The sequence below is a fragment of the Rhineura floridana genome, chromosome 7, assembly GCF_030035675.1.
Source record: "Rhineura floridana isolate rRhiFlo1 chromosome 7, rRhiFlo1.hap2, whole genome shotgun sequence".
NCBI classification, from domain to species: domain Eukaryota; kingdom Metazoa; phylum Chordata; class Lepidosauria; order Squamata; family Rhineuridae; genus Rhineura; species Rhineura floridana.
The window spans coordinates 92,221,519-92,235,114 of NC_084486.1; the positions used below are offsets into that span (position 1 = coordinate 92,221,519).

Genomic DNA, 13,596 nt, shown 5'->3' on the forward strand with positions numbered 1-13,596 from the left:
CCCATGCAATCCTTGCCTGGATGGAGCAGAAAAACATCTCTTCCTGGGCCTCCTGCTCCTTCCAGTGCTTATAATCTGCTGCATATTGAAGGGCCTGCATTTCCACAAACAGCCACGTGCAGCTTGCTTTGACCTCGTGCATAAATCCCTACTTAGTCACTGTTCTTCCTGGGTGAAAACGGAGTCTCCACCTGTCCAGTTAACTCCAGAGCTTGCTCTTTTGACCTAGTTAAGGGTCCTTTCCCATTTCTTCTATCTCCCTGCTGAGTCATTTACCCTGCAGGGCTTGCTCTGAGCTCCATGGAGTTGCAGATGACACAGCCTGAGGCTAGGGGTGACCTTTCTCCAGTATGAGTCTGCCTCTGTATTAAGATTGTCAGCGAACATCCTAGTTTGGGTGCTTCCATCTTCAGAGGTTTAGGTTGGTGTCTACCAGGGGCAGGGCCTTGTTTGCCTGGTGACCACTGTAGTTTAGTCTAAATTTTGGTTATTCCAGCTTTTAACACAATTTGTAATTGTGCTACTTGTTATGTGGGTACTGTCATGCTGGTGATTTCAGTTGTGATGTTTTGATTATATCATCATCAGTAAAGAATCCTATTGAAGTCTGTATTTTGTATTTTAATTGTGTTCTTGTTGAACTATATAATTATATGGTTTGGTATTATCTGTACTTGAAATGTTGTAACCCACCCTGTGACTGTGGGGTTACCAAAAGGATAAAAATGTTCAAAATAAAATAAACATTGCTTTGTAATGGGTAATCCTGTATTGTGTTAATCTGTTTTAAATCAGGTTGGAGATTGTTGGACATCTTTAAAATCAATAAACCTGAAATGTAGGGCTGTCTGGGGAAAGATACAATTGTTTTATGAATATAAGTTATCACATGTGTGTAACTTGTGTAACATGGACACCATCAATGGTATAAGGCAATTATGTCTGTAGAACATTTTAAGGAAAGCTGGTTTGTATGAACAGGGAAAGTGTATTTTCCATGTTTTTTTCTTGATTTAAAAGATATTTTGAAAAGAATGCTTTGTTTTAATTAAACAAGACAACATTTGATTAAGAGAACAAGCCAGAGGTCAAGGACAAAGTGTCCACTATTTGCATAAATGCCACATTTATTTCTTTAACTGAACAATGCCTTAAGTGTACACAAACAGTTGAAGACCCTATTTTCCCACACTCAATAGTTTTAAGACATCAAGAAAACTAGACTCATTACTTCAGTATTATTATTTATACAGTGGTAAAGGGCGTGCCCACAGCAATCACATATATACAAAGCAAGAGAAATGGTCTCCCAGCATTTGGAGATGATGTCACAGGAAGAACTCATGTGGACAAACTAGATAATGGAAGCACAGGCAAAATAAGATTAATACAAAATAAAAAGTACCCACAACCTTCATTATTATATACAGTAAGATCTTGATATTAAGTCACAGCTCATGAATGATAGCCATCCTTCCTACAGATCATTGAACACACACCAGAAAGAAACAGTAAGAGCATTATTAGAGAGTTAAGCATCTTGTGTTTTCATTTTTGCATGTTACCTTATGGATAAGCAATCTCCTCTTAGTCTCACAGGTATTAGTTAATTGTGCTTCTTTCACTTGTTCCTCTGCTTTTCTGTTACTGTATGATAATTTACAAGACTACTCATGCTGGTTAAGATCTGCTGTGCTACTGGTGGGAAGTTTAGAGAGCAGCTGTTACTTCAGGTGAATTCCTCATTCCCCGCTAATTTATTGGAACTGGAAGAAAACACTATGCCTCTTATAGTTACTGAAAACCAGTCTTCAACCAAAATATAATTTATGGAATGGAGTAAGCATAATATAATAGGAAATTCGTTTTCTTGTATGGCATTTTCTCTCACTTGCTTCCACCTTAAGATCAGTATAATATGGTCATGTGAAATAGAGCAGAGTTGGGAATTTACCCTGTGATATTTTATGCAGAATTTAATGGGTTCCCTCATCTGCAGGACTAGTTGGTAAATATATAAATGACTAAACATTTTGGCAATGAACAAAGTAGTAGTCTCAGCAATAAAGGTGCCAAATATAATAATATGCAAGGTCATCTAAATAACACTGTGATGTACCATTAGATCTCTATAACTATTCCTCCCAAAGTACTAAAGAAAAAAAATCCTTTCAGGATATCCACGCTAGTCAGAGATTGCAACTTGTTGGATATGTGATTAATTAGCTACTGCATTAACAGTTCACCAACTGTTTTTCAGTAATAACATTTAAGTCCCAATTCAAACATTGTCCTTGATTTCTAGGGGCTTTGGGTCAAGCCTTTGATCCCAAACTCAAGGCAGTAATGCTCTCTGCAGGTTTGCTGGCCCCAGAAACATGGAACCCTGAGTGAGACCAGGCTGTAACCCAAAATTCACATCACCAGGCAGGGACATGCTCTTCAGGTTGGCTGACCTAAGCCATGCCCCTCACCAGTCCACCATTCCCCATAAAATGCAGCTCTTCCAAACATTTCTTCATTAGCAATGTAGGTCACATTCACATTTTTGTGTTTCATGGTTATTTGGTCCAAAACAAATATATCTGGATGAGGAAGGCTACTGACACGACTTCTTCATTCATTGCCACTAACATAATAAAATCTCATGAAATTTTTAAATGGACATAATTAAGTAAAATATTTTTAAAGGCCTCCTGGGCGGAAATATAACCTATATGTGCCTCCTTGTAATAACAGAGGGAAGTAAAATTAGGATAAGAGTGTACCGGGATAAACCTTCAAACACGAAGAGTGAACACCAGCCTCTGAAAGGGAATAAAGAGGATATTCTTTACAGAAAAGAATTGTCCTGTTCTTTTTAAAACAGAAGAGCTAACACATTCATATGATTTCTCCAAATTGTTTCCAGGTAGCTGTGAACTTTACTCCATAACAATCTCTTGGGACATTTCAGAGAATCACAGTTTTGATAGCCAGTTGTTGTATGACTACAAATTTTTTTCATGAAAGTGTTCTAGTAGATCAGACACTGATAAGAGAACAAGAGGCACCATTGATTAGGAAGTGAGAATCAATTATGGGTTTTCATGAGATGTTATACAGATCTTTAGATGGGCTGGAAAGTTTAAGTGAATCAAAGTTGCCACCAAGGCTATTTTAAATTTAATTTTGCTATTTTTGCAGAAAGGGAAAGTAAACCATGGGGATTAAAAAACAGCTATTGCAACTGGCACTGGACAGTCTCCTGCATGTTAATTTTGAGCAGGCTGAAAAATAGTGTTATTTATGTATATAAACTCAAATATTTTGAAAAACAACTATCTAGATAGGTAAGGGCTTCTCTCAGACAATTAGCATTTAATTCATGAAAATGTAGAAATGAGTAGAAAGAATAAATAAAATGAGTTTAAGTCTTGGTAAAAGTAGAGGATACACCCTCCCAATCTTTTGTTGTTTAGATCTAAGACAGAATGGAGTTTCCTGGGAGTAAGGAATGTCATGCCATTTCAAGAGAGTTAATAAGAAAGAAAGAGGCAGCAAAAATGAAGTAAAATAACACTTAGGCTGCAATCCAATACATACTTACATGGGACTAAATCCCATTGAACCCAATAGAACTTACTTCTGAGTAGCCGTGTACTGGATTGCAGCCTTAGTTAAATGATGCCTCCTAATCAGTGAATGTGGTGGGAAATATGGATTTAGGAGCTTCCCACAGAGATCCTCATGGTAATTCTGACTATGGTTATTGTCAGGCTATCTGAAGATTATGTATACTTGATGTGGTTTGCCCAGTCCACTGTACTTATGCAGAAGGGATTCTGAGGTCCTTATCTTTTCACCCATATCTTTTCATATTATTAGGAAAATGGAATTCAAAAAGAAATATCACAGCATAGACAATCTCATCAGAGGACCAAGCAGACACAACATAACAAGTGGGAAAGTGAGAAACAACCACCAAACCAGGGGGTAGCCATGCTGTGCAAACTAAGGTCTGCTGCCAACGAGTAATGATATAATCCAGGGTCACGTGTATAGAGGGTTGAGGATCCTCATGGGTCTGCCTGAAGTTGGATTCATATAGATAATCAGTTTTTAAAATTGGAAAAGGAGAGTTCTGAGCTAAAACACAGACCTTGCAGTTAAGGGTATTCTAAAAATCAGTAGGGTCGCGATAAGTCGGGATCGACTGGAAGGCAGTCCATTTCCATTTCCATTTTTTAATTGCTTAGTGCCAAATAAGCTAACTGTATTACCGTGTCTTAGCAGTTTTAAAATAAAACTGACTATTTAATTAATTTTACTAGAAAGAAGTGAGGTGTAAGTGTATTTAACATTTGGAAGGAGACTTTTAAAAGCATCACTAGATACAACAGTGAGAACAGGTCCATTTTATATGACACTGCTCCATTCTTACACTAGGGTATAGCATTCTTGCTACATCCATGTCATCTATTTCAAACCTACTTTTCCTATAAAAGGAAATGACAAAAGGTCTTTCCAGGCAATCAGTTTTGAGTGCAATAAACATACAGTGGTTTTTCATTTTTTCTGGGAAGTCTAGGCATTTTCCCTTGAGGTTGCTCTTTTGTTGTGCACATATTGCATTTTCTCTATGGGTTACCTAAGCACTGGGAGTGTTTTTATTTTGTACACTGGAAAATGCCATTCTTCCCTCAGATAGTGCAACCATTACCATTTCAACTGCCGTGTAGGATGTGGTTGTGTGAGTGTCACAGGAACTTACTGAATACTGCCTGCAACATGATTGGTGACAGACGGTCTAGCTTCTTCCTCCCATGCCATGAATAATGGATTATGAGGAAAAGGTTAAGCAACCCCCTCTTCCAGCCTTCCTTTACTGGGAACAGCATGAGCTCTCCTCCAACAAAACACTCTTATTGACTTAAGACTGAAGGCCAATCTCTGTGTTATATGCAGAAACATGTAACATTCCCTTGACAGACGTGTGTTGTGGTGGTGTTTTTTTTTAATGAAGAGTGATCTTGGGAGACTGCTCATGGGAGCAAAGGAAGGCTAATGGGATAGAGGGGAAATAATTCTTTCCCCCACCAGGCATCTGTGGAGAAACAATTAAGCACATGTTTCCCCCCCCCCCAAACTCCCATTGCTATTCCTTCACTTCCAGTCACAGTCTCCTGAAGCTGGTCTTCACTCTATAAAAATAGATGGGGGAATGTTATACACCTCTGCGTGTAACATGTAGTTCAGCCCTAAACATTGGCTAGGTGACTGAAAACAGTAACAATCAGGCAACAAGTGTAGTATTTGAAAGAGAGCAAAGATAGCCTCACAAAATGGCTGATGGGGCCCTCTCCCATCACCACACTGACTTACTTTCACATCTTTCAGCAGAAATGAGACGCAGCATTATGTACGTGCGTAGGTGGAAAAACAACACCACATGATAAACAAAATGTACATTTTTCAGTGAAGTAAATAGAAATAAGTACTTTATAAATATAATCTGATACTACTCTTTCTTGCTCTATCAAGTAAGTCAATAAGTTATGGATTATCAGAACACAATCCTATCGCTTTTATCTCCTTTAAGTAACATGTTTTATAATTTCCATTCTTTTGCAAATTCCTGTCTCTTTAAATTGAACACCTGCTTTAAAAATTAAATTAAACTTAAAAAAACCTCTTGCTTTTTTAGTGGCCGTATGTCACCTAGGTCACCCAACAAAGATTTGGGTGGAAGATCACATGTGCACAAGGATTTCAGAGTGTACCAGGCTTCTAAAGTTACAATAGAAATGAATTTGGCCAATGAAGCTGTAACTTGAGATGGATCACTTTGTGGCACAGGCATCTGACGAGATGAATGACAAGAGAGATCCAAATTTAAGGTGGGGACCCTCAAACAGCACCCATTATTTCACTTGGTTTGATGAGGTGGGCGACTCTTTCAGGCTAAATTCTTGTCTGGGCTGTCCTCCGTCTAGACAGTTTGGACCTGTTGGAGAAGTCAAGGAAGAAGGAAAATCAAAGGATAGGGGAAAGAAATAAGGCAGAGGAATCTTCAGGCTCCCAACCCATCTTCAAAGAGACAGAAAAAAGCAGACTTCTGAGCTGAGCCAAGAGCCTCAACTCTTTACAATTTGGTCCAGGGAAGTATGAAGCCGATTCAGATATTGAAACCTTGAATATTGCTCCCAGTATAGACAGAGCTCTTCAACCTTCGGTCTCCAGATGTTGGACAACTCCCACCATCCCTGACCATTGGCTAAGCTGTCTGGGAATGATGGGAGTTGTAGTCCAACAATATCTGGAAACCCAAGGTGGAAGAACTCTGGCCCAGAGGATTGGATTTTAAGCTATTCAGTTACCTTATTGATCCAGCCAGAAGAGGGTTAAATGCATACAGCCAGTCATGCATATCCTTGTCATTGCTTGCCTGCAACAGGATCCCACGATGCTCAGTGCACACTGCAAACGTGTTGGGGGTCTAAAACGGGAGGGGGGAGAAGCTCCACGTGAGACCCAGTAATAGAGGAAGCAAAAGGGCATACGGTAGAATGCAACAAGTGCATATATTACAAGCTAAATCAGATAACTCTCAGAACCTATCACTGGCATTGCAGCAGTGCCCCCCAAGTTTGTGAGACTATTCAACATCTCCTGTCTCCAGATACAGGCATACCCCGCTTAACATTGCCCCGCTTAACGTTGCCTCGCTATAACGTACATGCTCCATTCGTCCCCATACCCCGCTTAACGTTTGCACGCTTTGCAGTAACGTATACTTTATTGGCATGACGCTGCTGCCATCTAGTGGTGATTGCATGCACTACAAGTGAAGACAATTGCTTCGCTTAAAGGTTATTTTCGCTTAAAGTATACTCTCCGGTCCCATTGCATACATTAAAGCGGGGTATGCCTGTATATAAATATTTGCACACCCGTGCTGCCCTTTGCAAATACAGGAACAGGACTGGCCCTCTGTCCTCATCCTGGTTGACACCTCCATTCCTCATGGTGTTTACTGCTATTGCTTATAGAGCTTGCATATATATGGTCTGCCTGCAAAATCATCCTGACTAGATGATGACTCCACATCAGTCTTAGGTCCACTTCCTCATTACTCTTAAAACACAATTGGGCAGGAGAAGGAGAGGATCTGGGAGCTCTTGCTTCCCATATCCCTCCTCCTCCCTGCAGACCTTGCTCAGGACTAGAGAAATCCTGAGCACAGCAGTGCCATTAAGTGCCCTGGGAAAAGAGGATCTCTTGATGCTAAGGCAGGGGTGGGGAACCTCAGGTGTGGGGGCCAAATGTGGCTCTCCAAGCCTCTCTGTCTAACCTTCAGACTTCCCAGGCCATGCCCATCTGGCCACCCCCAACCCTATTTCCTCAGGCTGTGCTGCAATCCCTCCTTGCGTTCTGTTGCCTGGCTGGAATATGTTCTAGAACTGTGGATACTGTCTCTTGCTTGCCTAGGTGGGGAATGGAAAGATGTGCGGGTGTAGATGCCTCTGATGTTTGTGTAGCCTACTGTACAAAAAGTAAGAGTCACATCCATTGCCTTGCTCAGTTTTTGTCTCTGCTCTCACTCAGGGTTGCCCATGAAGGAATGTGGCCCTTGGGCTGAAAAAGGTTACCCATCCCTGCTCTAAGGAGAAGCACTAATGTTAAGTCATGACTGAGCGTAAAGGGTGTCCTGCAAACCATATCTCTTTTAGGTTCATTGGATTTTCTGTAGTAGAGCAAATTGTTAGCTTTGGCATTAACGGCAACAGCTGCAGAATGTGTTTCTACATGTGTTGAGATGGCTTCCAGAGTCTACACTGATTAGTTGCACCACTGCACATTCAAATGGATGGACTCTAAAACCATCAGGTGTAATACACCCAATAGACAGGCAGGATGTAGCTTGTTCAGAAATAGGTTTGGTCATACCACTTAGATTATCTGGCTCTGCTGTCATTCCTTTCCCCATATTTCACACTCTTTCTGGCTTTTAGCCATTGCCAATGCCTCCTCTTTCCCTTACAGCCCAGTCTCCAGTAGAGTAATGATTGGATCTAGCTGTGGTCTCTCTTTTTGCCCAGCCTATGAACTTGTCCTTACTTTCAGCATAGCCTGCTGGTCTTCACTGTATTCCACCTGAGCTGATGACAGATTGAGGACTGCCCGCTCCACAGAGTCCTTGTCACTGTTGTAGATGTAGACATAGGGACGTCTCACAACCACATAGCGCTTCACCCAGCCATTTGTGTGGGGCTCCAAGAAGTGTAGGTAACCTTTCCTGGAGACAATGGGGCTGTAGAGGAGACACATTGGCATAATGCTTAATAAAAACCGCACAGGGCACATTTTTAATGCCATCAGAATTTTGCCTTTGTTCAGGACTTTTTTCACACTCTGTCCCAAAAGTTAAACTCCTGTGGATGCTCTTGGCTTGCTTTCCTCATTTCTTTGTTTCTGAATGATGATCCCTACTATATGGGGAGGTGCACATGTTAAGTGAGATAATACATCTATTTTTTAGCTTCATACTTTCACATACTATACCAGAGGAAAACTGTCCTCGCTACTTTTCATCAGTGCTTTGAATGGAGCAAGGTTACTAAAAATGTACATGGCATTCCTTTTTGCACAAAAATTTCTGCATAATGAGAAACACCACACTGGAAGAAACTAAGTGAAACACACAGAGAAGTCGTTGTTAGGCCTTCACAACCATTTGCTGATAAAAGATTCTTGTGGCCCATTTGAGAATCCATGGGTTAATATGCTAACAGTGCATCTTTGCACAGCCTTCTACAAAAATTCTCCCTTTCTAGACTTCATCCTCATTCATATACTGCTAGCAGAATTGCTGCTGCTTTCCTGTGGCACAGTTCCAACACCACCATGGTCTGCATCTTAATACCAGAACCACTTTGTGTGGGGTTGTTTGTTTGGGTCCTTCCCAAATAATCACTGCCCAACTAAGAGGAAGAGTCACAATTGTGTGGGAATGGGACGTTCTGTGCTTACCTGTGAATTAATTTTCTTCTTCGGCTGAGTATATCTAAAGCACATCCTCCCCTCAAAAAATCTATCCTGGAAACTAGTTTGTCGAGTGCTGGGAACTGTAGTTCTGTGAGAGGTAAACTACAGTTCTCATGATTCTTTTCTGGGAGGGAAGTAAATGTGCTTTAAATGTATGGTGTATACCCAGCCTTAGAGAACAGTTCAGTCTGCCTGGGGTAGAACCTTTTCAAGGAGTCAATCTCTAAACCAGTGTTCAAATTATAACGGGTTGGGGAGATGGTGCATCACCTGGAAATTCTAATGATTAAGCAGTATATAATTAATTAATTAAATCCAGAAGTCCCACCCCCCAAATTCCCCCAATTTTAGCCTAATTGAGCCCTCTGTAGCCCTCTAAAATCAGGAGCTAAGGGGACCGGCACAAAAGGTAAGAAGTCTGAATTCCCTTTGACACCCATATAATTCAGGTACTGCTCTAAATTAACTTCCTGAGGACAAGGGACCGTCAGGCCAGCTCCTGGCTTTTGCATGCTCCAAACATGAAAACTTTGATAGGACTTCCCAACCCCATGTGGTCTCCTCTTCAGGAGCAATAAAGATGCCCAGGGGACTTCCCCTTGTCTTCTATAAGCAGGTTTCCTCAACCTGGTGCCTTCCAGATAACTTCCATCAGCTCTTGCCAGCATGGACATTGGTAAAAGACAATGGGAGTTTTAATCCAAAACATCTGGAAGGCACCAAGCTGGGGAAATTTACATACTGAACTGCTCCTTCCAAAGGGAGAAAAACTGGCATGTTTGGCCCCAACCATATGGTTCTTGTATTCAGATCCATCCTACAGCAGCACAGAATGATGTTGCTGAACTGTACAATTCCTTGGTTCAGAATAAAATCTCAGTGACTGCTAATGTTTGTCCTCCATATGATGCAGAACATTACATTGCTGAGTTCTTCTCAAGCTTTGGTTTTTATCTGAGCCAAAGAAGAATTCTTTCATTCCACAAACTTCCTTATCAGTGGCTGCTGGCGAGGTAGGAGAGTTTTTTTTAATCTCCTCTCCTCCTCTTTCCCTCCATAGCACCTGGGTCACTGTTATTGTAACATTCCAGATGTCAGGAAGAAAGGAGGAAGAAGGGAAGAAGAGGAGAGAGAGAGAAACATCTCACCCTCTCTAACCTGCCACTGCAGAGCAGCAGTTACCTTACAAGGGGATGAGAGGGTTCACAGGGAGAGAGTGAACACTGTCACTCCCAAAGAAGCATGCCACTTGGAGCACAATGGGATCCAATTTTAGTTCATAACAAAACATGCAGTTTTCTGATTTGTTGGGAAAACAGCTTTGTTTCCTGACCTCATTACCTGTCCAGGATCCATTTTAATTTCCTAGAAATAGCTATGCTAAATTCCCAAGGTTTTCCCTGCATTCTTCCTCATAGAGCTGCTTCTCTCCCAAGGGAAGAAATATCGAGGAAGAAAAACATATGATAAGCTCAGGCCATGGTAATGAAGCTAGAACAACAAGCCCTTCACTTTAGCCAAACATAAAATCATTTCCACAAGCCCACAACTTGTACCTGACCCGAATCTCTTGAATATCGGGGACCAATAGGCGCTGGGTCTCTTTTTCATCTTCGGGTCCACAGCTAGGGGATTTCTTCTGTTCTCCTTCAACTGTGGGCTCAGATTCAGGGCTTTCCACTCTAGAAGATAGCTGGAGAGTTCTGCAGGGGAAAGGCAGGTATGGAACCTCAACTTTGATCAATTGCCTCCTTTTTGATATATAGAAAAAGTTCACAAGGCTCTGAAACTGCTCATAAGTATGGCTGTAAACTGGTCTGAAATTCTTAGCTTTGCCATCTTTCTCACCTGGCCTCTGTGGCACTGTACCGTCCTTCAACCAGTGATGGGCAGGTGGAGGAAGGGGTCAAGGTATTGCCCCCAAGGGCTGGCATGGAAGGGTCTCTCAGCAGAGTCACTGACATTTCAGAGAGCTGTATAAAAAAGAATGAAACACTGGACCTGCTTGCTTTATCACAAACCTGTCTAAACTAAAGAATACAAGGTGGTAGGCCAGAATGAGTACCATTCCTAGATCTGGAAATGGGTGTGGAGAGATTCAGACCTTTGCACCTGTTTCTTCCTGAAAGAGAAGTGCCACCTGCCTGGCACTGAATTAGCCACTGTGGGCACAGTTTCACATTACTGTTATCTCTTTGCCTAGGGACAGGGAACAAAACAGAACTGTGAAGTGTCTCTTACCTTGCTCTCACTTGCGCTGACACAGACATGACTGTGGGTGTATTCTCTGTTGAATGTGTGTGTAAGGAGGCGCAAGCACTGTAGAAAATATCGGGGAGGGGGGAAGAGATTAAAAGATCCATCTTATCAAACAGGTTTGACACTGACCAGGGCAGAAATAACCATTATTCTAAACATGATGTAAAGCAGCATTGTTTAACTTTTGTTTAGCCTGAGGACTACACCGATGATCAGCCATCCCTCCAAGAGCCACATGTCAGTGGTGGGTGGGGCCAGTGTCTATACACATGTGTGCATGCACACACACACTATATATATAGCTGTTTTCTGATCATGGGACTGGAATGCAATAGCCACACTTGCCCAAACAAAGAAATTTCAAATACTAGTAGCATGAGCTACGTGAAGATGAGTATAAGGCTACGCAATCTATGCCTTGTTCCTCGCTTCCACTTCTCTCATGGATGGTTCCTCTTTGCTCATCTGCTGTGCCCACTGGCCTGTGTGTGTTGTTATTTACCGCCAGATTGGCACACAATAAGACCACACTCATTCACGATTTGATCATGGATGAAGGTGCTGATTTGGTGTGCATTACCGAGACCTGGGTGGGTGAGCTGGGAGGGGTTGATCTGACCCAGCTTTGCTCACATGGATACTCGGTGCAACACCAGCACAGGCTGCAGGGACAGGGGGGAGGAGTTGCTGTGGTCTACAGAACTTCCACCTCTTGTCACTGGGAAACCACTCTGTCTTGGAGCTGGCTGTGAGGGCCTGCACCTGGTGTTGGGCCAAAGAGACAGTAAACTGGGGTTGCTGCTGGTGTATCGTCCATCCTGCTGCCCAGCAACTTCTCTGACTGAGTTGGCGGAGGCCACCTCGGCTGTGGTATTGGAGGAACCCAGAATGATAGCTATGGGTGATTTCAATGTCCATGCTGAGGCTGCTTCTCCAGCTCAGAGTTTCATGGCCTCCATGATGACCATGGGGCTGTCTCAAGTTGTCACTGGCTCGACGCATAGGGCAGGACACACCCTCGACTTGGATTTTGCTCCAGATGGAGGAAGGGGTGGTCTGGAGATGGGGGGGTGGATGTCACCCCATTGTCATAGTCAGACCACTTCCTAGTGAAGTTTAGACTTATGGCTCCAATCCTCCCCTGCAGGGGTGGTGGATAGATTAAGATGCTCCACTCCCAGAAACTAATGGAATCCACAAGATTCCTGAATGCCCTGGGGGAGTTCCCAGTAGATAGAGCAGGTGACCCTGTTGAAGCCCTTGTCATGCTGTGGAACAGAAAGACATATTGGGCTCTTGACACGGTTGCCTCCGAATGCCCTCTCAGCATTGTGGAGCCCGGTTTGCACCTTGGTACACCAGTGATCTAACGGCAATGAAACAGGCTGGATGACGGCTAGAGCCCAAGTGGCAAAAGATGTGCTGCAAGGCTGATTGGGCACGAGTAAAATATCATAACTGTGCCTACTGCGTGGCGGTGAGGTTGGTGAAGAAGGCCCACTTCTCTGCCACCATCACATCCTCAAGTAGTCGTCCAGTGGAGCTTTTCTGTATTGTCAGGGGTCTGTTGACATCAGCTCCAGGAAATGGAGTTTTAGACCCTTCAGAGGCCCACTGTGAATTGTTTGCAAGACACTTTGAGGGTAAAGTTGCTCACCTCCATAGCCATCTTGATGCCCCATCCACATCTACTGTAGTCCCCAGTGAGGTGTCCAGTGCAACATCTGCTGCAACTTCTTGGGAACAGTTTCAGTTGATGTGGCCTGATGACATGGACAAGGTGCTTGCAATGATGCAGCCAGCAATGTGTCCTCTTGACCCTTGCCCTTCTTGGCTTATTAAAGCTAAAGGGGTTTGACTGAGTGGGTCCTGGATGTGGTCAACGCATTGTTGCGGGAGGGAGTGGTTCCAGCCGCCCTGAAAGAGGTGGTGATCCACCTGCTCTGAAAAAGCCCACCCTGGACCCATTGGTTTGCAACAATTACCGACCGGTTGCAAATACCGGCAGTGTCAGCAGTACGCTGATGATACCCAGCTCTATTTCTCTGTAACATCTGAATCAGGAGAGGCAGTGCAAGCCCTGGACCGCTGCCTGGACTCGGTGGTGGGCTGGATGAGGGCCAACAAACTGAGTCTATTATCTTTTCAGCGCCTACTGAAGACCTTCCTCTTTCAACAAGCCTTTTAAGTTGGACTTTATCCCAGCCTGAGTCTGTGTTGGAATTGCTTTTTAATACGTTTTTAAACCTTCTTTCTTAAATAATAGATTTTTTAAACCTTTTTTTAAAAGATGTTTTAGAGCTTTTTAAA

General features: G+C 42.8%; 1 protein-coding gene across 6 annotated transcripts in view; it reads right to left on the reverse strand.

Moving 5' to 3' along the window:
• Positions 1 to 1,135: 1,135 nt before the first annotated feature.
• Positions 1,136 to 13,596, reverse strand: part of KIF1A (kinesin family member 1A) — a 158,020-nt gene continuing 145,559 nt past the window's right edge. For all 6 annotated transcript variants that reach the window (XM_061636495.1, XM_061636499.1, XM_061636498.1 and 3 more), the window contains 6 exons: positions 11,269 to 11,346; positions 10,876 to 11,000; positions 10,584 to 10,730; positions 8,101 to 8,293; positions 6,360 to 6,478; positions 1,136 to 5,986 (listed from right to left, as the gene is read on the reverse strand). In XM_061636495.1, the coding sequence (XP_061492479.1) occupies positions 5,944 to 5,986; positions 6,360 to 6,478; positions 8,101 to 8,293; positions 10,584 to 10,730; positions 10,876 to 11,000; positions 11,269 to 11,346 (705 nt within the window). In that variant the 3' untranslated portion in view covers positions 1,136 to 5,943. The remainder of the gene's footprint in view (positions 5,987 to 6,359; positions 6,479 to 8,100; positions 8,294 to 10,583; positions 10,731 to 10,875; positions 11,001 to 11,268; positions 11,347 to 13,596) is intronic.